At 40.2% G+C, this 20,526-nt stretch overlaps 1 protein-coding gene and 1 pseudogene across 1 annotated transcript in view; one reads left to right on the plus strand and one right to left on the minus strand.

Annotated features, from left to right (window-relative positions):
- LOC102284966 (cytochrome P450 3A28) overlaps nucleotides 1–13,830 on the minus strand; it is a 38,617-nt gene extending 24,787 nt beyond the window's left edge. Inside the window, exons 1-4 of the mRNA XM_005893136.3 lie at nucleotides 13,694–13,830; nucleotides 10,686–10,779; nucleotides 8,795–8,847; nucleotides 6,447–6,546 (exon numbers count right to left, since the gene is read on the minus strand). Of these exons, the coding sequence (XP_005893198.1) occupies nucleotides 6,447–6,546; nucleotides 8,795–8,847; nucleotides 10,686–10,779; nucleotides 13,694–13,764 (318 nt within the window). The 5' untranslated portion in view covers nucleotides 13,765–13,830. The remainder of the gene's footprint in view (nucleotides 1–6,446; nucleotides 6,547–8,794; nucleotides 8,848–10,685; nucleotides 10,780–13,693) is intronic.
- On the plus strand, nucleotides 11,303–11,398 carry LOC138985671 (small nucleolar RNA SNORA70; annotated as a pseudogene).
- Nucleotides 13,831–20,526: the final 6,696 nt, after the last annotated feature.

Raw genomic sequence — 20,526 nt, forward strand, 5'->3', positions numbered from 1 at the left:
TTAAACGATAAAATAGACCAGCTAGACCTAATTGATATCTATAGGACATTTCATCCAAAAACAATGAATTTCACCTTTTCCTCAAGTGCACACGGAACCTTCTCCAGGATAGATCACATCCTGGGCCATAAATCTTGCCTTGGTAAATTCAAAAAAATTGAAATCATTCCAAGCGTCTTTTCTGACCACAATGCAGTAAGATTAGATCTCAATTACAGGAGAAAAACTATTCAAAATGCCAACATATGGAGGCTGAACAACACGCTGCTGAATAACCAACAAATCACAGAAGAAATAAAAAAAGAAATCAAAATTTGCATAGAAAAGAATGAAAATGAAAACACAACAACCCAAAACCTATGGGACACTTTAAAAGCAGTCCTAAGGGGAAAGTTCATAGCAATACAGGCATACCTCAAGAAACAAGAAAAAAGTCAAATAAATAACCTAACTCTACACCTAAAGCAACTAGAAAAGGAAGAAATGAAGAATCCCAGGGTTAGTAGAAGGAAAGAAATCTTAAAAATTAGGGCAGAAATAAATGCAAAAGAAACAAAAGAAACCATAGCAAAAATCAACAAAGCCAAAAGCTGGTTCTTTGAAAGGATAAATAAAACTGACAAACCATTAGCCAGACTCATCAAGAAACAAAGGGAGAAAAATCAAATCCATAAAATTAGAAATGAAAATGGAGAGATCACAACAGACAACACAGAAATACAAAGGATCATAAGAGACTACTATCAGCAATTACATGCCAATAAAATGGACAACGTGGAAGAAATGGACAAATTCTTAGAAAAGTACAACTTTCCAAAACTGGACCAGGAAGAAATAGAAAATCTTAACAGACCCATCACAAGCACGGAAATTGAAACTGTAATCAGAAATCTTCCAGCAAACAAAAGCCCAGGTCCAGACGGCTTCACAGCTGAATTCTACCAAAAATTTAGAGAAGAGCTAATACCTATTCTACTCAAACTCTTCCAGAAAATTGCAGAGGAAGGTAAACTTCCAAACTCATTCTATGAGGCCACCATCACCCTAATACCAAAACCTGACAAAGATGCCACAAAAAAAGAAAACTACAGGCCAATATCACTGATGAACATAGATGCAAAAATCCTTAACAAAATTTTAGCAATCAGAATCCAACAACACATTAAAAAGATCATACACCATGACCAAGTGGGCTTTATCCCAGGGATGCAAGGATTCTTCAATATCTGCAAATCAATCAATGTAATACACCACATTAACAAATTGAAAAATAAAAACCATATGATTATCTCAATAGATGCAGAGAAAGCCTTTGACAAAATTCAACATCCATTTATGATAAAAAAACTCTCCAGAAAGCAGGAATAGAAGGAACATACCTCAACATAATAAAAGCTATATATGACAAACCCACAGCAAACATTATCCTCAATGGTGAAAAATTGAAAGCATTTCCTCTAAAGTCAGGAACAAGACAAGGATGCCCACTTTCACCATTACTATTCAACATAGTTTTGGAAGTTTTGGCCACAGCAATCAGAGCAGAAAAAGAAATAAAAGGAATCCAAATTGGAAAAGAAGAAGTAAAACTCTCACTGTTTGCAGATGACAGGATCCTCTACATAGAAAACCCTAAAGACTTCACCAGAAAATTACTAGAACTAATCAATGAATATAGTAAAGTTGCAGGATATAAAATCAACACACAGAAATCTCTTGCATTCCTATACACTAATAATGAGAAAATAGAAAGAGAAATTAAGGAAACAATTCCATTCACCATTGCAACGGAAAGAAAAAAATACTTAGGAATATATCTACCTAAAGAAACTAAAGACCTATATATAGAAAACTATAAAACACTGGTGAAAGAAATCAAAGAGGACACTAATAGATGGAGAAATATAGCATGTTCATGGACTGGAAGAATCAATATAGTGAAAATGAGTATATTACCCAAAGCAATTTATAGATTCAATGCAATCCCTATCAAGCTACCAATGGTATTCTTCACAGAGCTATAACAAATAATTTCACAGTTTGTATGGAAATACAAAAAACCTCGAATAGCCAAAGCTATTTTGAGGAAGAAAAATGGAACTGGAGGAATTAATTTGCCTGACTTCAGGCTCTACTACAAAGCCACAGTCATCAAGACAGTATGGTACTGGCACAAAGACAGAAATATAGATCAATGGAACAAAATAGAAAGCCCAGAGATAAATCCACGCACATATGGACACCTTATCTTTGACAAAGGAGGCAAGAATATACAATGGATTAAAGACAATCTCTTTAACAAGTGGTGCTGGGAAAACTGGTCAACCACTTGCAAAAGAATGAAACTAGAACACTTTCTAACACCATACACAAAAATAAACTCAAAATGGATTAAAGATCTCAACGTAAGACCAGAAACTATAAAACTCCTAGAGGAGAACATAGGCAAAACACTCTCCGACATACATCACAGCAGGATCCTCTATGACCCACCCCCCAGAATATTGGACATAAAAGCAAAAATAGACAAATGGGACCTAATTAAACTTAAAAGCTTCTGCACATCAAAGGAAACTATAAGCGAGGTGAAAAGACAGACTTCAGAATGGGAGAAAATAATAGCAAATGAAGCAACTGACAAACAACTAATCTCAAAAATATACAAGCAACTCCCACAGCTCAATTCCAGAAAAATAAATGACCCAATCAAAAAATGGGCCAAAGAACTAAATAGACATTTCTCCAAAGAAGACATACAGATGGCTAACAAACACATGAAAAGATGCTCAACATCACTCATTATCAGAGAAATGCAAATCAAAACCACTATGAGGTACCATTTCACGCCAGTCAGAATGGCTGCGATCCAAAAGTACAAGCAATAAATGCTGGAGAGGGTGTGGAGAAAAGGGAACCCTCTTACACTGTTGGTGGGAATGCAAACTAGTACAGCCACTATGGAGAACAGTGTGGAGATTCCTTAAAAAACTGGGAATAGAACTGCCTTATGATGCAGCAATCCCACTGCTGGGCATACACACGGAGGAAACCAGAATTGAAAGAGACATGTGTACCCCAATGTTCATCGCAGCACTGTTTATAATAGCCAGGACATGGAAGCAACCTAGATGTCCATCAGCAGATGAATGGATAAGAAAGCTGTGGTACATATACACAATGGAGTATTACTCAGCCATTAAAAAGAATACATTTGAATCAGTTCTAATGAGGTGGATGAAACTGGAGCCTATTATACAGAGTGAAGTAAGCCAGAAAGAAAAACACCAATACAGTATACTAATGCACATATATGGAATTTAGAAAGATAGTAACAATAACCCTGTATATGAGACAGCAAAAGAGACACTGATGTATAGAAAAGTCTTTGGGACTCTGTGGGAGAGGGAGAGGGTGGGATGATTTGGGAGAATGGCATTGAAACATGTATAATATCATATATGAAATAAGTCACCAGTCCAGGTTCGATGCACGATACTGGATGGTTGGGGCTGGTGCACTGCGACGACCCAGAGGGATGGTAGGGGGAGGGAGGTGGGAGGAGGGTTCAGGATGGGGAACACATGTATACCTGTGGCGGATTCATTTTTATATATGGCAAAACCAATACAATATTGTAAAGTTAAAAAATAAAAAAAAATAGAATACATCAAAAATAAGGAGTCTATTTGCTATTCTGAAGAAATGTTACAATTGTACGAAAATACTTTTTTCTTCTGTTTTCCCCCAGGAATAGAAGGAAAAGGAAAGATATAATTCTGTTTCTCAGCTTGGGACAAGCTTATCAAGCCAAATTGCTTGAGACATTTTTCTGTATTCCAAATACTCTGTTTTAAAATTGACACTTCCAACACCCACTCATGATAGAAATTCATAAACTAGGTAGAGAAGAAAACTTACACAACATGATAAAGAGCATTCTACACACACACAAAAATCCTATAGCTAAAAGCACATTAATGATGAAATCTGGAGTGATGTCACCAAGATGGCAGAGGAGACTCCAGTTTCTCTCACCCCACAAATAACAGTGCTAAATAAATGAAAACAGGTCTAAGAGACCTCAGGAGTCCAGAAGCTTCAGCAACATAGCAGTGAAAAAAACTTGAGAATAACCCACAAACTGGTAAAGAAAATTGCTTCATTTTGCCTGCATCATCCTGTCCCCCAGGCCAGACTGCTCAGTGCCAAAAGGAACCTCCCCAGCCTGAAACAGTTCTCCTGGAAAGAGGACAGCAGGGTGAGTTATTAGTTTCCTCAGCCTTTCAGAACACTGCACAAATGACCTGCTTTGGATTCACCCCACCCAGAGACTAGCAAAGCTGAGATATCCAGAGACAACTAGGAGCAAAGAAAGAAGGGTAGGGGCTGTCAATGCCAACCACACAGCAGGAGTGACTGGGGTTCTCTGTATCCTGCTCTGCAAAAAACCCCCAGAACCTTTACTATGAGGAAACCAACTGCCAGCACAGTCACTGAAGACCCCTGACAATTTTGCTGCTGATCGCTCCCCAAGGTTCTACATTAGCAGACTCCAATGGCCTGAGTCCTGTCTTATCCCTCCGCCCCCAACAGAGCTGCTCCAGCCAGTGATGTCCTGAGATCCAGGACCCACACCAACAAGCGAGTAGCTGCTCAGGTGCCTGGAGCCAGTCTTGACTCCTGTCACTGGCCGACAATGCCACATGTGCGTGTAGCTCGTCCCTGCGGCTACATGAGTGCACACTGACTGCCCAGCACTCGAAGCTGCTTCTGTACCCACACTTGACCCAGTCCCAGCCACTGACCCCAGTCCTCATGCTGGGCATGTGCCTGTAGTCAGCTCACACAGATGAGCATGCCCCCCAATTCTGGCTACCACTCTGCTTGCCCTGGTCCCTTAACATTGGACTTGGGTGTGCTGCTGAAGACCTCAACCATCCCAGAGCCACCTCGGATTCTCCAGTTATTGGTGTCAAATATCATGTAGTTGGTGGTGTTCTGGACCCAGCTGCCAGAGCCAATCATTTTCCCTTGGAATTGGACCCACCACCCCCCACCCCCCACACTTGGCACCCAATGCCACTAGACTGATGGCTTCAGCACACTTCAGTGTGTCCCATCAAGAGTAAAGGTCTTCCTTATCAAACTGAGTTGATTAAGCCTAGAAAGAGTAACTGCTTCTCCAAAGACAGACACCATTGAAAGATAAGAGATCACCAAGAATCAAGGAAACACGATACAACCAAAGGAAGATAATAACTGTCCAGTAAGTCATCCCAAAGAAATGAACATCTACGAATTGCCTGAAAAGGAATTCAAAATAATTGTTCTAAAGAAATTCAGAGCTACAGGAAACACAACATGTGTGCTATGTGTGCTGAGTCGCTTCGGTCATGTCTGACTGTTTGAGACCCTATAGGCTTTAGCCCGCCAGGCTCCTCTGTCCATGGGATTCTCTAGGCAAGAATACTGGAGTGGGTTTCCAGGCTCTCTTCCAGAGAATCTTCCCGAACCAGGGATCGAACCCCTGCCTCTTATGTCTTCTGTATTGGCAGGTAGGTTCTGTATCACTAGCGCCACCCGGGAAGCCCAAAGGATAACTATATACCCACATTTTCCAAGTACAAAAATGAAATGAGATGTTCACCAAAGAGAGATTAAATGTAAAATGTACAAAATTTGAAACTTTAGAATAGAATGATAAATGAACTAAAAAATGCAACAGTTACAACAGCAGACTCAAACAAAGAGAAAAACAGAATAAATAAATAAAGGAATACATTGACCTCATGAAAATAAAATTTTTTGCTCTTCTAAGACCCTGATAAGAGGAAAAGACAAGCCACTCACTGTGGCTATAAATGAATAGTTAAAGAGGGAACCTTGGGATTCTCACGTGGCATAGTACAGAATCTGCCTGAGAATGCAGGAGACATAAGAGATGAGGGTTCAATCACTGGGTCAGGAAGAACCCCTGCAGGAGCAAATGACAACTCACTCCAGTACTTTTGCCGGGAAGATTCTATTCCGCGGCCTACAGCCCCTGGGGTCACAAAGAGTTGGACAGAACCGAGCACACACATACACATGGAGGGAGCTTATGGGGATAGAAGGTTTCTGTACATTTATTGAGGTGGTGGTTACACAAATCTGCCTGTATGATAAATTTCCATAGAGCAACACACACACAGACACCCTCCCTCTCATCAAATGAATTCACATAAAACTGATGAAATCTGCATAAGCACTGTGGATAGTATCAGTGTCAACTTCCTGCTCTGATGTACTCTAATTATGCAAGTACTAACCATCAAGGGAAACAGGATGAAGGATATAGAGCATAGCACCTTCCTGTATTTTTTCTCTTGACAGCATCTTGTATACTTAAAATTATTACAGAATAAGCATTTAATAAGCAAATAAAATTTAAAGAAATGGATGCTTACCCTCCGGTTTGTGAAGACAGAATAACATTCTTTCACTAGTACTGTTTTGATTATATCAGGATCTGTGATAGCCAACATAGGTTGTCGACCTTCATAAAACCTGTGTAAGGAAAGGAGATCTAATTAAATTTATTGATACAGATTCCCCAACTGGAGCCACACTGTAAGTCCAGACTATCATTCTGATATTATTATAGATAGTCCTTACTCCTAGAAATTGTGGTTAGAAATAACATTAGAACACTTGTTTGGTCTAAGTGTTATGTACGTGGGTATTTCCTATACTATTCTCATAACTTTTCTAGGTTTAAAATATTTCAGTATCAGTGAGGAAGTTAGCTTAGTAAATAAGCCAAGAAAATTGTCTAAGAATGAAAAAACAATTAATTAGGGAGAGCCTACCCACTAATTTTTGAAGATATATCAAAAGCATGAAAAAGGCACATGAAACTTGTAGATACACTGACCATAAATATGTGACAATTGTCTGCAAACAGAAAGATTTGGAATGCTCCACAAATGATAATAGAATTGTAAAAGATTTTTCTATTCTCTAAAATTTGCTTACTTTATAGTTTACTTTAAAGGAAATTATTAATTTTTAATTAATTTAAAAAATAAAAATTTTCTTCTCATTACTTATATTTATTCTTCTGCATGGGTCCCGTGGGCCTCAGGCTCCATGTAGGTGATACCTATCAGCAGCTCGGCAGGCCCACGTTTGACCCACCTACCACACAAAGCTGACTCCTCAGATATGACACGTCCCAATTTGGCCTGATGTCCTGACTGTCAGGATGCCTGTTCATGGGAATGGGCCACTGGCATGAGGTTTACTCTGAGTTATTTACACTATCTTCTGGCATTTCCCCATCAATCATTTGCAATGGCTAGAACAAATTGGAAGATTTTCTACAAGTCTCCTATTCCTGACTTCACAGATGAATTTCAAATGGTTTTGTGATCACATGTAAAAATCGCTGAGAACCACTGCACTTTTTTCTGCCCATTTCCCAAAACCATTCTAAAACCCAGAGGGTCTAAGTGGGTGTTAAGAGCATTTAGTGCTGAAGCAGTGACAGGAGGGATTGAGGAGGCACTTAATCAGCTCTTCCACCTGACTGACCATATTACTTGGATGATTCCCTTCTTCCCATCATGCTTTTTAAACAACACCTGGGTGGAGAAGGGCTAGTGTTTTGGGTGACCCTTTATATTCATGATGTCACTCCAGCCTTAGTGTTTCTTTCACTACCAGTTACAGCTCAGATTCCTGGGCCCCACCCCAGATCGTATTGATTTGGTGTACTGATGATGGGGGTCAAAGTCTGTATTTATAACAAGCTCTCCCAGGTGGTCCTCATTTAAATCCAAGCATGAGAACAATTTTTCTAGAGAGAGAACTGGGATCTACCATGAAAAAGTGACTCCACCCGGAGCTCACAGGCAGTAAATGTTGAAGGGGCAACCGTGGTGATCCAGTGCTATGTATTCTTCTCATTCAATCACATTACCCTTTGGCGTCATGGCAACTCAGTAGGGCCCTATGGTTTCTGAGGACCTGATCAGAGAAGATGAAGAAGTCCAGAGAGGGAGGGCCTTCTTCAACTTGCTTTTGGCAGAGAAGCACCAATGACACCTCTCTTGCTGCTCTCACCAAACCTCCAACAGATCCTAAAGTATGTCAGCCCATGTGACACACTCTGGCTTAGATATACCCCACATCTCTTCAAAGTCAGAGAAAAATACTAGATAAAACAATAACTGCAATTCTATTGGAACGTCTTGGCTGAAAATTAAAAACAAAACAAAAATACCCTCCATACTTGTACAGAAAGGAAAAAGACGAGCAGAAATGGCTTCCCGTTCTTATTACCTGTAACCTCCAGCTCTTTTCCCAAGAGAACATATTAAATCCAAAATTAAAAAAAAAGATTCTGTCTTTCAATTTAAAGTGAATTTCAATTTAAAGTGAATCCTAAAGAAAAGGGTTATAAAATGCATCTATGGACATATATTAGAATGTTTTGGAATAATGCATATTATGCAATTAAAGGTCACATTAGAAAGGAAAATATAAAAGGGGAGAAGAGTGAGATACTGGACAGAAAGTGCTGCTAGGAGTCTCTGGGCCTCAAAGTCTGGAGAAAAGTGATGACCTGTGATTCTCCAGACCTGATTCAGCCTATGGACCTGGTGACATCTGGGATCCCTGGTAGAACAAACCTCCAAAAGCTTTAAAATAAATGAATTTATCCCAAGAGGCTCGGGACTGAGCCTCTCCCCCACACCACAGGAGGTGCCTCATTATAACAAGTTTATTCAATGGAAGCTTCCAGAAAACTCACCCCCACATTTTCCCATACTTTTTAAAACACTGATTGTCAAACTCTGGAATACCCTGCAAAAAGAAACAAAATTTGATTATTAATCTAAATGTACTGAAACCTACCTCTTAGGGGATAAAAATGTTTGAAACATTTAATAAGGCTTACTGTTTTCATGGGTAGTTGGAGGGAAGTTCTTATTCAGAGATGTCTCAGAGGAAATAGAGTGGATATTGGAAACAGAAATCAAAATAACTCTTGCATCTTCTCTAACTACTATAGATACTAATTGCTTAACTTGCCTGTGAATACTAAGTACCTCCTTGTCTTTAGTGAGAAAACTGAAGCTGAGGGAAAGTTAGAGTGGCCTGTACACACTTGCATCTCCTAGTTAAGCATACTTTTCATTTATCTCATGAGCCCTCTCTAGAGTTTTGGCAGAATAACACGTTAAAGACACCAGTAAACTTTTTCATCCAGCACATTTAAATAACTCTAAGGCATGTGTGTTGAGTGAGAAAATAAGTGAGCAAATGAACAAATGACAAGTGGACTTGCCTTCTAGTTTCCAGCTAACACAGAAAAGATGGGGAGAGGTCACAGTTACAAAAATGACAACACCAACGAAACAACCTGCCCTGAATTTTCCCTTCTGCAGCTAAAAAAAAAAGCCACCTTTCTGTCATTAAGTTTCTGCTGTGATGTTTGATGGTTTAACTATGGAAATGAAGATTTCAGAAACATTGGGTATGGAGTACATCTACTAAGGAGTCATTGGGAAAGATAGAATATAAATTATTGCTTTTTTAGAAGGAGAAAAGTTCAAGAGTTCTTAGGCAGTAATGAGACAATGAAGGCCTCTGTGTGGAGAATCAGTATCTGAGAAACAAGCCTCTTGTCTGCAGGAAAGTAAATCTGAGGCAGAGAATAGCCTGCAACAGAGCTCTGCCCCTGGACATCTGTACATAGCTCACGACCTTCAGTTAATATCAAGGCTCAGTTAGAATTCACAATCCATGTACTACCTAGTATATTCCATTGAGTTAAACTAAATTTCAATAATTTTGTCAAGTCATATACTTTCTAGTGATTTTATATATGTGATTCTGTCTTTCTTTTTTAAAAAAAAAAAAAACTCCATAATATATTTCGTGGTTAAATATCTGAAGTAACTAGAAAACCACCATCTTGTCTCTGTTAAACCTACTCATGGCTCAGATATACCCCAAAAGTGCTTCCTTTGGATACACAGAGGTAAAGCAAAAGGCTCTTGTTACATTCCTCTAACTGCAGAAGACATCAGGGCTAGCAAAAGTAGAGGAGAGCCAGGGAGATAACTGCAGGAATTACCAGATAATTCAAGTATGTGCAAATTACCTGCTAATGAATTTTTTTTTTTTTTTTTCACCATCAGAGCCACCAGAGAAGCCCCACTGAATACACAGGTTGCCTGAAAAACTGAAGTTACCAAAGAATCGAGGAGGAAGAAAAAAATGCAACCCAGAGCTTCTGCGACCATTAGGAAAGTTCTGACTCTAGTGCATGCAGCCTAATGAGTCACCTGGGCACCTTGTTCAAGCCCTCCTCCTGATACAGTGAAGCCTGCGTCGTAATGGGAAACCTCACCTGGCAGGATGCAAACTCTTCAAAGTCTGCACAAGATGGAACATCGGGTCTTCTGCTGAATCAGCCGAAGAACCTGTCTATCTGACTGAGACAAAATATGAGGATCCTGACAGCTAAAAAGAGAGGTGTGTGGTACACTTGGCCATGTGCTAGGTGGGGCACATGATATCACTTCCGGAAAGTATAAAGCCTCAGAACTTCCTTCTGAGGAGGGACAGTGTTACTATGGAACTCAGCTGAGTTTGCAGCCACGAGAGTCAAAAGAGGGAGTTTAAATAACACGTACCTTGTGGTAAGCCATAATACTTCCAAAATAGGGCACAGGTCTTGGCCCAGGAATCCCCAGCTTCTTAAAAAGTCCATATGAATAAGTCCCATATCTATAAAGGGAAAAAGAAAACCAGATCACAGGAATTGTGGAATAAGTCCTGGAGCTGGTCAGTCACTGACTGAGAACTGGAATCGTCAAAATAGGGAGGTAGCATGTAGGTGATAATAATATCAGCAACTCCAAAAGTGATATTACTTTCACTCCTCTTATCCTCGCCCACCACTTCTTACAACCTGTAAACGGTAATGGTGATTAGCTAAAAGCAGCTGAAGTCTTCATGGTTCTAATCCTAGAGTGGATACTTGATAAATTTAGTAACTTGACTTTTAGATGATTTGCAGAGTTTCATTCTAGGTAGGAAGTGGAAATTTATGCATTTCAATAATGAGATTTTGCTTAAATTCATCCACAACATCACACTTACTGTGAGCCCATTGTGGCATCGTTCTTAAAATTTGCATGGAGATTTTTATGCTTTTCTTTCCCCCTATGTCCTGACCACATTTTAGGATTTAATTCTTCTTAAATCTATCTTCACAATCAAGTCTTAGAGAATAACAGTGTTCTTATTTCTGTAAAATACAAACTGTGCCTGTGCAATGGCTGTAAACAGCGGCTTCCTTGGGGGTGTACCAGCCTGGTTGCCCTAAGGGACCTTGGAGCCAGACTTTTCCAGTGGACATTTCATGACTGACATGCTGGCCCCAGTCTAAGCTCCAGACAGGTATGCATCGTGTCTTGGAAAGCCCCAGGGCACGGTGGCAAGGGTTCACATTGGCCGAGTCATAGTGCCCATACACACCAAGCTGCAGGGCAAGGAGCATGTGATTGAGGCCCTCCGCAGGGCCAAATTAAAGTTCACTGGTCACCAGAAGATCCAGATCTCCAAGAAGTGGGTTTTTTCCCTAAGTTAACTACAGATGAATATGAAAATATGGTAGCAGAAAAGCAGTTCATCCAAGATGGCTGTGAGGTCAAACACATCCCTAATCCTGGCCCTCTGGATAAACGACAGGCCCTGCACTCATCAGAGTCTTTGTGCTGTCCCCTCCTTATTCATACCCATCAACAAATCCTACTGTCTTATTTTTTAAAAAAGGACAAACTTGTCAAGACTTCCATTGGCATCATGGAAATATAAGCAACTTTCAGCTGTGCTCAAGTCTCTATTGTCAGGCAATTTGGTGGACATGCCCTACAGACAAGGCTGACTGACTTCACTGTCACTGAATAGAACTGTACAAGTGAAACAATGAATAAAGGATCCATTTCCAGACCATTCTTACTCAAATGGTATCTGGCCCTCCAACCTGTGACACTCACCTATAAACTTCAGTGCAAGGCACACTCTTTTCTGGGGGGCTTTTGTTTTGAGATGCTCAATCACAGATTGGTTTGTTTACCTTCTCTGTGCATCAACTCTCAAAAAGCCATAAAGCCTGGCGCTTTCTATGGCTGGTATAGCTGAAACTCATCTTCACGTGTCCTGTGAGGAATCTCACAACATGGGGTGTGAAATCTTGCAGGTCTTCTCAATCTGGTGTTTCTGAGAACTGGCAGAGTGGAGGACAAGAGGGGTTGAGGGGAAAAGTTGCTGAAATGGTTTTAATGTTCAAGTTTGCTAGGCCTCCCAGGCTAACTCTGTAGAGGCAAATTAGAAAGGTATGACTGAAAATCGTGCTGTGTATAAATGGTTCAACATTCCCCTCCAAGCACTTTTAGCTAAAAGTGGGCCTTCCAAACTTCAGGTACTTTCCTGCAGTGAAGAAAAGAGGTATTGTGCAACACAGAATAAATAAACAGAAAATATTCCAGAATGTTTAATTTCTTCTATGAAGTTTACCATTTAAGGGCTTACCAGTTCCAAATATTCTGTTCAAATCCACCAGATCCGATATGATAATGTGGTAATAAATGTGATAAAGTAAACCCAAAATTGCCTGAAGGAAACTGTGCTTGAAGGTGCAGCAGATGCGCCTTGGCCAAGCACACCTGGATGTTTGGATCTGTCCTCCAGGGCAGGTGGTGGAGGTGCAGACACTTACTCTCCAAATGGGGATGACGAGCTATTCCTACCCCAGTTCCTTCCTTTGCCATCACAACAAGAGCAAATCAATTTTCCTTCTGCACTTTCAATGTGTTACATAAACTCTCAAATTTATGCTGATGTTAAAGCTCTCAGAGAGGGGAGGAATAGCTGAAAGAAATGAATATAATTTCAAGGTTTCTGCCAAGTCTCCTCTCCACTAAAGATTTCTCACTTGGGGGTAGGTAGTTCTGCATAGTACAGGTTGAGGGAATTGAGTCTTGGCAGGGAGTGCCACAGGAAGGGCATATAAAAAGGGGAAGAGCTGATCTGAAGGGTGATCAATCTCCAGCTCTGGGTGACCACGTGCCTTGTGTAAATGACATCTGGGGAGGGAAGGAAGGGAGCAGGAACTCCTTGAGTGACACAGGGGCCATTCCTTCAACACTCTTTACAGCAGATACTGAACCAAGAAGGTGAAAATAGACAAATCCCAAGTTACTTTATGTCTCCAGGGTCCCCAGAACTAGAGAAGGGGAGAGTACCCCAATGCACAGGGACTAGTTTCTTTAAATCTTCCCCTGGTGGATTCTGGTTGATTAGTCTGGGTCTATGAAAATTAGTAGTCTATCATCCCTGGGAACAAATAAAATCACTAAACTCTCTGCATGAATGCTTAGTTGCTCCATTGTGGCTGAGTCTTTGTAGTCATAGAAAAGACTGTAACGGTAACTGCCAGGGCTGGGGCCGAGGGTTGGTTGCCTGCTCCTTCACAGACTGAGTTAAGATCCATAATAACCCCATTGGTGTCTGTAGCACCCATACTTAAGCTACTTTTGCTCCATAAACTAATCCTCAAAACACTAAAGGGAAAGTGGGACCTCATTACCATGCAAGTCCAAGGTTGCAGAGGAGATCAGACTTTACAGTTACTCACATATAGAGGAGCACCAGGCTGGTAGCTAGGAGAACCCAGATTTCCATGGAAAAGCTTGGGATCAGCTCCATGGCCCCTTTCTGCTGTGATTCCCTCCTCTGAGTTTCTTGTCAGCTCTGTGTGCTACTCTTCACTTGCTTCCTTTCACACTCTGTGATGATTCAATGCAGCAATGAAATGTTTATGTGCTGGGAAGTGGGTGGAGCTGGAGCTTCAGCCAGTGAAGGAATACCTGGGCTCCACCTGCAGGCCCCTTTCTGCCTTGATAGTTGAGAAAGCATTATGGACATTACACTTTGACCTCCCTTGTGTTCATATTCTCTGGGAATTCAATAACAACTCAATCTGTGCTATCAGTAAGTTCAAAGGTTAGGAAAACTCAAATAAAACCACTGGCGATAAATATCCTCTAAACTCTCCTTATCTCTGTAACTGCCTGAACTTTAATACTTGAAATCATTCAAACAAGCTATGTCTACAAATCTTTACCCAAACACCTTCCTCAAACTTGATATCCTTGTTTCCCTATAAGGCATCGACTCATCCTTCAAATTCCAGCTCAGAAAGAACGTGGTTTTGAGACTCTGCTAACTAACCTCCTTAAACAGGAATAACCACTTCCTCTTCTGGGCAACTGTATCCCCTGCACACAATTCTATTATGGTTCTAATATTCTCCAGAACCACTGTTGATTTCCACATCTATTCCCCTTAACGTACTGAAACCTTGGTTATAGCCTGAGTAAATGTCACCATGTGTTCCTGGTTGGTAGCAGAGTGTTTCCTGCAGAGTGAGAGTCAGAAAATTGGTGGACTTGAGTTGGTGTAGGCTGCAGTCCATAGGGTTGCTAAGAGTCGGACATGACTGAGCGACTTCACTTTGACTTTTCACTTTCATGCACTGGAGAAGGAAATGGCAACCCACTCCAGTGTTCTTGCCTGGAGAATCCCAGGGACAGGGGAGCCTGGTGGGCTGCCGTTTATGGGGTCGCACAGAGTCGGACACTACTGAAGCGACTTAGCAGCAGCAGCAGCAGCAGTAAGAACCCTGGGTCTCTGTGTATCTGTTTTCTGTGGCTGTTTGGTGACCACATCATCTCCCAGGATCAGTAACCCAACAAGAGGAGCTGGCTGGCCTTGGCCAGCATCCCTGCACGTTCAAGTGGATCCATCAGGAGGCTGTTGACAAGAGGGCCCCAGGAGGAGAGGCAGGACATGGACCATATGGTGATGGCTGCACCGATGGCATCAATTCAGGGTCTTCAGTGTACAGCAGTTACACAGATTCCTGACCAAAGAATGACCCCCTCTCCCTGGAAAGGCCACAAGTCCAAGATCAATGGGTATGAGGAGAGTGAAGTGGAGAAAGCAGCCAATGACCAAGTGGACCTCCAACCTCCTTATCCACTAGGGATGTGGCATAGAGACACATAGGAGTCCATAAAGATGACATGATGGTTTTCTACAGGGCAAAGGGGGTGGTCAGAGCAGTTGCTTACCTTTCATTGATTAGATTGAAAATTATTAATGGGAAGCAAAGAGTTAGTAAGGAGGAGGGCCAGAGTAGATGTCAGTGGCATCTGTGACCCCACCCATTCTAATGGGAGAAACAATTGGACTGGGGATCTGAAATATACACTGGTCCATTGTCTTCACTCTGATCAAATCCTGTATCCCTTTGGCCTGAGAAGCTCTGAATTAGACAGCAAGGGAAAAACAACAAATAACACACAAGGGAATTCCCATAAGGATAACAGCTGATCTTTCAATAGAAACTCTTCAAGCCAGGAGGGAATGGCAAGACATACTTAAAGTGATGAAAGAAAATAACCTACAGCCCAGATTATTCTACCCAGCAAGGATCTCATTCAAATATGAAGGAGAAATCAAAAGCTTTTCAGACAAGCAAAAGCTGAGAGAATTCAGCACCACCAAACCAGCTTTCCAACAAATACTAAAGGATATTCTCTAGACAGGAAACACAAAAATGGTGTATAAAATCAAACCCAAAACGATAAAGTAAATGGCAATGGGATCGTACTTATCAGTAATTACCTTAAACACAAATGGGTTGAATGCCCCAACCAAAAGACAAAGACTGGCTGAATGGATACAAAAACAAGACCCCTACATATGTTGTCTACAAGAGACCCACCTCAAAACGGGGGACACATACAGACTGAAAGTGAAGGGCTGGAAAAAGATTTTCCATGTAAATAGGGACCAAAAGAAAGCAGGAGTAGCAATACTCATATCAGATAAAATAGACTTTAAAACAAAGGCTGTGAAAAGAGACAAAGATGGTCACTACATAATGATCAAAGGATCAATCCAAGAAGAAGATATAACAATTATAAATATATATGCACCCAACACGGGAGCGCCGCAATATGTAAGACAAATGCTAACAAGTATGAAAGGAGAAATTAACAATAACACAATAATGGTGGGAGACTTTAATACCCCACTCACACCTATGGATAGATCAACTAAACAGAAAATTAACAAGGAAACACAAACTTTAAACGATACAATAGACCAGCTAGACCTAATTGATATCTATAGGACATTTCATCCCAAAACAATGAATTTCACCTTTTTCTCAAGCGCACACGGAACCTTCTCCAGGATAGATCACATCCTGGGCCATAAATCTAGCCTTGGTAAACTCAATAAGATAGAAATCATTCCAAGCATCTTTTCTGACCACAATGCAGTAAGATTAGATCTCAATTACAGGAGAAAAACTATTAAAAATTCCAACATATGGACGCTGAACAACACGCTGCTGAATAACCAACAAATCACAGAAGAAATAAAAAAAGAAATCAAAATTTGCATAGAAAAGAATGAAAATGAAAACACAACAACCCAAAACCTATGGGACACTTTAAAAGCAGTCCTAAGGGGAAAGTTCATAGCAATACAGGCATACCTCAAGAAACAAGAAAAAAGTCAAATAAATAACCTAACCCTACACCTAAAGCAACTAGAAAAGGAAGAAATGAAGAACCCCAGGGTTAGTAGAAGGAAAAGAAATCTTAAAAAATTAGGGCAGAAATAAATGCAAAAGAAACAAAAGAAACCATAGCAAAAATCAACAAAGCCAAAAGCTGGTTCTTTGAAAGGATAAATAAAACTGACAAACCATTAGCCAGACTCATCAAGAAACAAAGGGAGAAAAATCAAATCAATAAAATTAGAAATGAAAATGGAGAGATCACAACAGACAATACAGAAACACAAAGGATCATAAGAGACTACTATCAGCAATTATATGCCAATAAAATGGACAACATGGAAGAAATGGACAAATTCTTAGAGAAGTACAACTTTCCAAAACTGGACCAGGAAGAAATAGAAAATCTTAACAGACCCATCACAAGCACGGAAATTGAAACTGTAATCAGAAATCTTCCAGCAAACAAAAGCCCAGGTCCAGATGGCTTCACAGCTGAATTCTACCAAAAATTTAGAGAAGAGCTAACACCTATCCTGCTCAAACTCTTCCAGAAAATTGCAGAGGAAGGTAAACTTCCAAACTCATTCTACGAGGCCACCATCACCCTAATACCAAAACCTGACAAAGATGCCACAAAAAAAGAAAACTACAGGCCAATATCACTGGTGAACATAGATGCAAAAATCCTTAACAAAATTTTAGCAATCAGAATCCAACAACACATTAAAAAGATCATACACCATGACCAAGTGGGCTTTATCCCAGGGATGCAAGGATTCTTCAATATCTGCAAATCAATCAATGTAATGCACCATATTAACAAATTGAAAAATAAAAACCATATGATTATCTCAATAGATGCAGAGAAAGCCTTTGACAAAATTCAACATCCATTTATGATAAAAACTCTCCAGAAAGCAGGAATAGAAGGAACATACCTCAACATAATAAAAGCTATATATGACAAACCCACAGCAAACATTATCCTCAATGGTGAAAAATTGAAAGCATTTCCTCTAAAGTCAGGAACAAGACAAGGATGCCCACTTTCACCATTACTATTCAACATAGTTTTGGAAGTTTTGGCCACAGCAATCAGAGCAGAAAAAGAAATAAAAGGAATCCAAATTGGAAAAGAAGAAGTAAAACTCTCACTGTTTGCAGATGACAGGATCCTCTACATAGAAAACCCTAAAGACTCCACCAGAAAATTACTAGAACTAATCAATGAATATAGTAAAGTTGCAGGATATAAAATCAACACACAGAAATCCCTTGCATTCCTATACACTAATCATGAGAAAACAGAAAGAGAAATTAAGGAAACAATTCCATTCACCATTGCAACGGAAAGAATAAAATACTTAGGAATATATCTACCTAAAGAAACTAAAGACCTATATATAGAAAACTATAAAACACTGGTGAAAGAAATCAAAGAGGACACTAATAGATGGAGAAATATAGCATGTTCATGGATTGGAAGAATCAATATAGTGAAAATGAGTATACTACCCAAAGCAATTTATAGATTCAATGCAATCCCTATCAAGCTACCAACGGTATTCTTCACAGAGCTAGAACAAACAATTTCACAATTTGTATGGAGATACAAAAAACCTCGAATAGCCAAAGCTATCTTGAGAAAGAAGAATGGAACTGGAGGAATCAACCTGCCTGACTTCAGGCTCTACTACAAAGCCACAGTCATCAAGACAGTATGGTACTGGCACAAAGACAGAAATATAGATCAATGGAACAAAATAGAAAGCCCAGAGATAAATCCATGCACATATGGACACCTTATCTTTGACAAAGGAGGCAAGAATATACAATGGATTAAAGACAATCTCTTTAACAAGTGGTACTGGGAAAACTGGTCAACCACTTGTAAAAGAATGAAACTAGAGCACTTTCTAACACCATACACAAAAATAAACTCAAAATGGATTAAAGATCTAAATGTAAGACCAGAAACTATAAAACTCCTAGAGGAAAAAAAATAAATTAAAAAAAATAAAATAAAATACAACTCCTAGAGGAGAACATAGGCAAAACACTCTCCGACATACATCACAGCAGGATCCTCTATGACCCACCTCCCAGAATATTGGAAATAAAAGCAAAAATAAACAAATGGAACCTAATTAAACTCAAAAGCTCCTGCACAACAAAGGAAACTATTAGCAAGGTGAAAAGGCAGCCTTCAGAATGGGAGAAAATAATAGCAAATGAAGCAACTGACAAACAACTAATCTCAAAAATATACAAGCAACTCCTACACCTCAACTCCAGAAAAATAAATGACCTAATCAAAAAACGGGCCAAAGAACTAAATAGACATTTCTCCAAAGAAGACATACAGATGGCTAACAAACACATGAAAAGATGCTCAACATCACTCATTATCAGAGAAATGCAAATCAAAACCACTAGGAGGTACCATTTCACACCAGTCAGAATGGCTGCGATCCAAAAGTACAAGCAATAAATGCTGGAGAGGGTGTGGAGAAAAGGGAACTCTCTTACACTGTTGGTGGGAATGCAAACTAGTACAGCCACTATGGAGAACAGTGTGGAGATTCCTTAAAAAACTGGGAATAGAACTGCCTTATGATGCAGCAATCCCACTGCTGGGCATACACACTGAGGAAACCAGAAGGGAAAGAGACACGTGTACCCCAATGTTCATCGCAGCACTGTTTATAATAGCCAGGACATGGAAGCAACCTAGATGTCCATCAGCAGATGAATGGATAAGAAAGCTGTGGTACATATACACAATGGAGTATTACTCAGCCATTAAAAAGAATACATTTGAATCAGTTCTAATGAGGTGGATGAAACTGGAACCTATTATACAGAGTGAAGTAAGCCTGAAAGAAAAACACCAATACAGTATACTAACGCATATATATGGAATTTAGAAAGATAGTAACAATAACCCTGTGTACAAGACAGCAAAAGAGACACTGATGTATAGATCAGTCTTATGGACTCTGTGGGAGAGGGAGAGGGTGGGGAGATTTGGGAGAATGACATTGAAACATGTATAATATCATGTATGAAATGAGTCGCCAGTCCAGGTTTGATGCACGATACTGGATGCTTGGAGCTGGTGCACTGGGACGACCCAGAGGGAGGGTATGGGGAGGGAGGAAGGAGGAGGGTTCAGGATGGGAAACACAGGTATACCTGTGGTGGATTCATTTCGATATTTGGCAAAACTAATACAATATTGTAAAGTTTAAAAAAAAACAACTTCAAAAGTTCTTAAAATTCAATAGAAACAAAGAACATTTCACCTGTGTTTGTACACTTCTTTCTCCCTTCATCTTTTCTCATTTTCAGTCCTTTTGGAGAAAGTGATATTCAACTCTCACCAATACTTTACATCCTTCTGGCCTAAAGTCCCCAGGCTGCCCAACACTGGCCTGAGTGGGTGGATGTCTCACTGGTAAATTGCAGTAAGTCCAAACTATGGTACCTGCCCTTTGGATTTCCATGGGACCTTTTCATGCAGCATGATGTTTCTACCATCATAGCTTATCAACTTTTTCCCGGAGGCCCCTGTTAAAATCTGTAGCTACCACTGGAAATACAATACCTGAATATATCTATTCATCCATTCACTGATGCAAGGCCAAGTGTGTGAATGTCAGATGCAGATATTGTGCTGGACTGTGGGCCAGAAACCTTTATAGTCCCCTCCCTTGGGGGAAGCCTCCCAGAGGAGGAAGTGAGACACACAAGCAACCTCAGTATGGGGCATACCTTTGGAATCTCTGGGATAATGGACCCCTACAGACAGGTAGCAAAGGAGAGAAATGGATGCAAGCTTAGTACCAACAAAGGATAGTCATGGGAAGCTG

Source organism: Bos mutus, chromosome 25 (assembly GCF_027580195.1).
Source record: "Bos mutus isolate GX-2022 chromosome 25, NWIPB_WYAK_1.1, whole genome shotgun sequence".
NCBI classification, from domain to species: Eukaryota; Metazoa; Chordata; class Mammalia; order Artiodactyla; family Bovidae; genus Bos; species Bos mutus.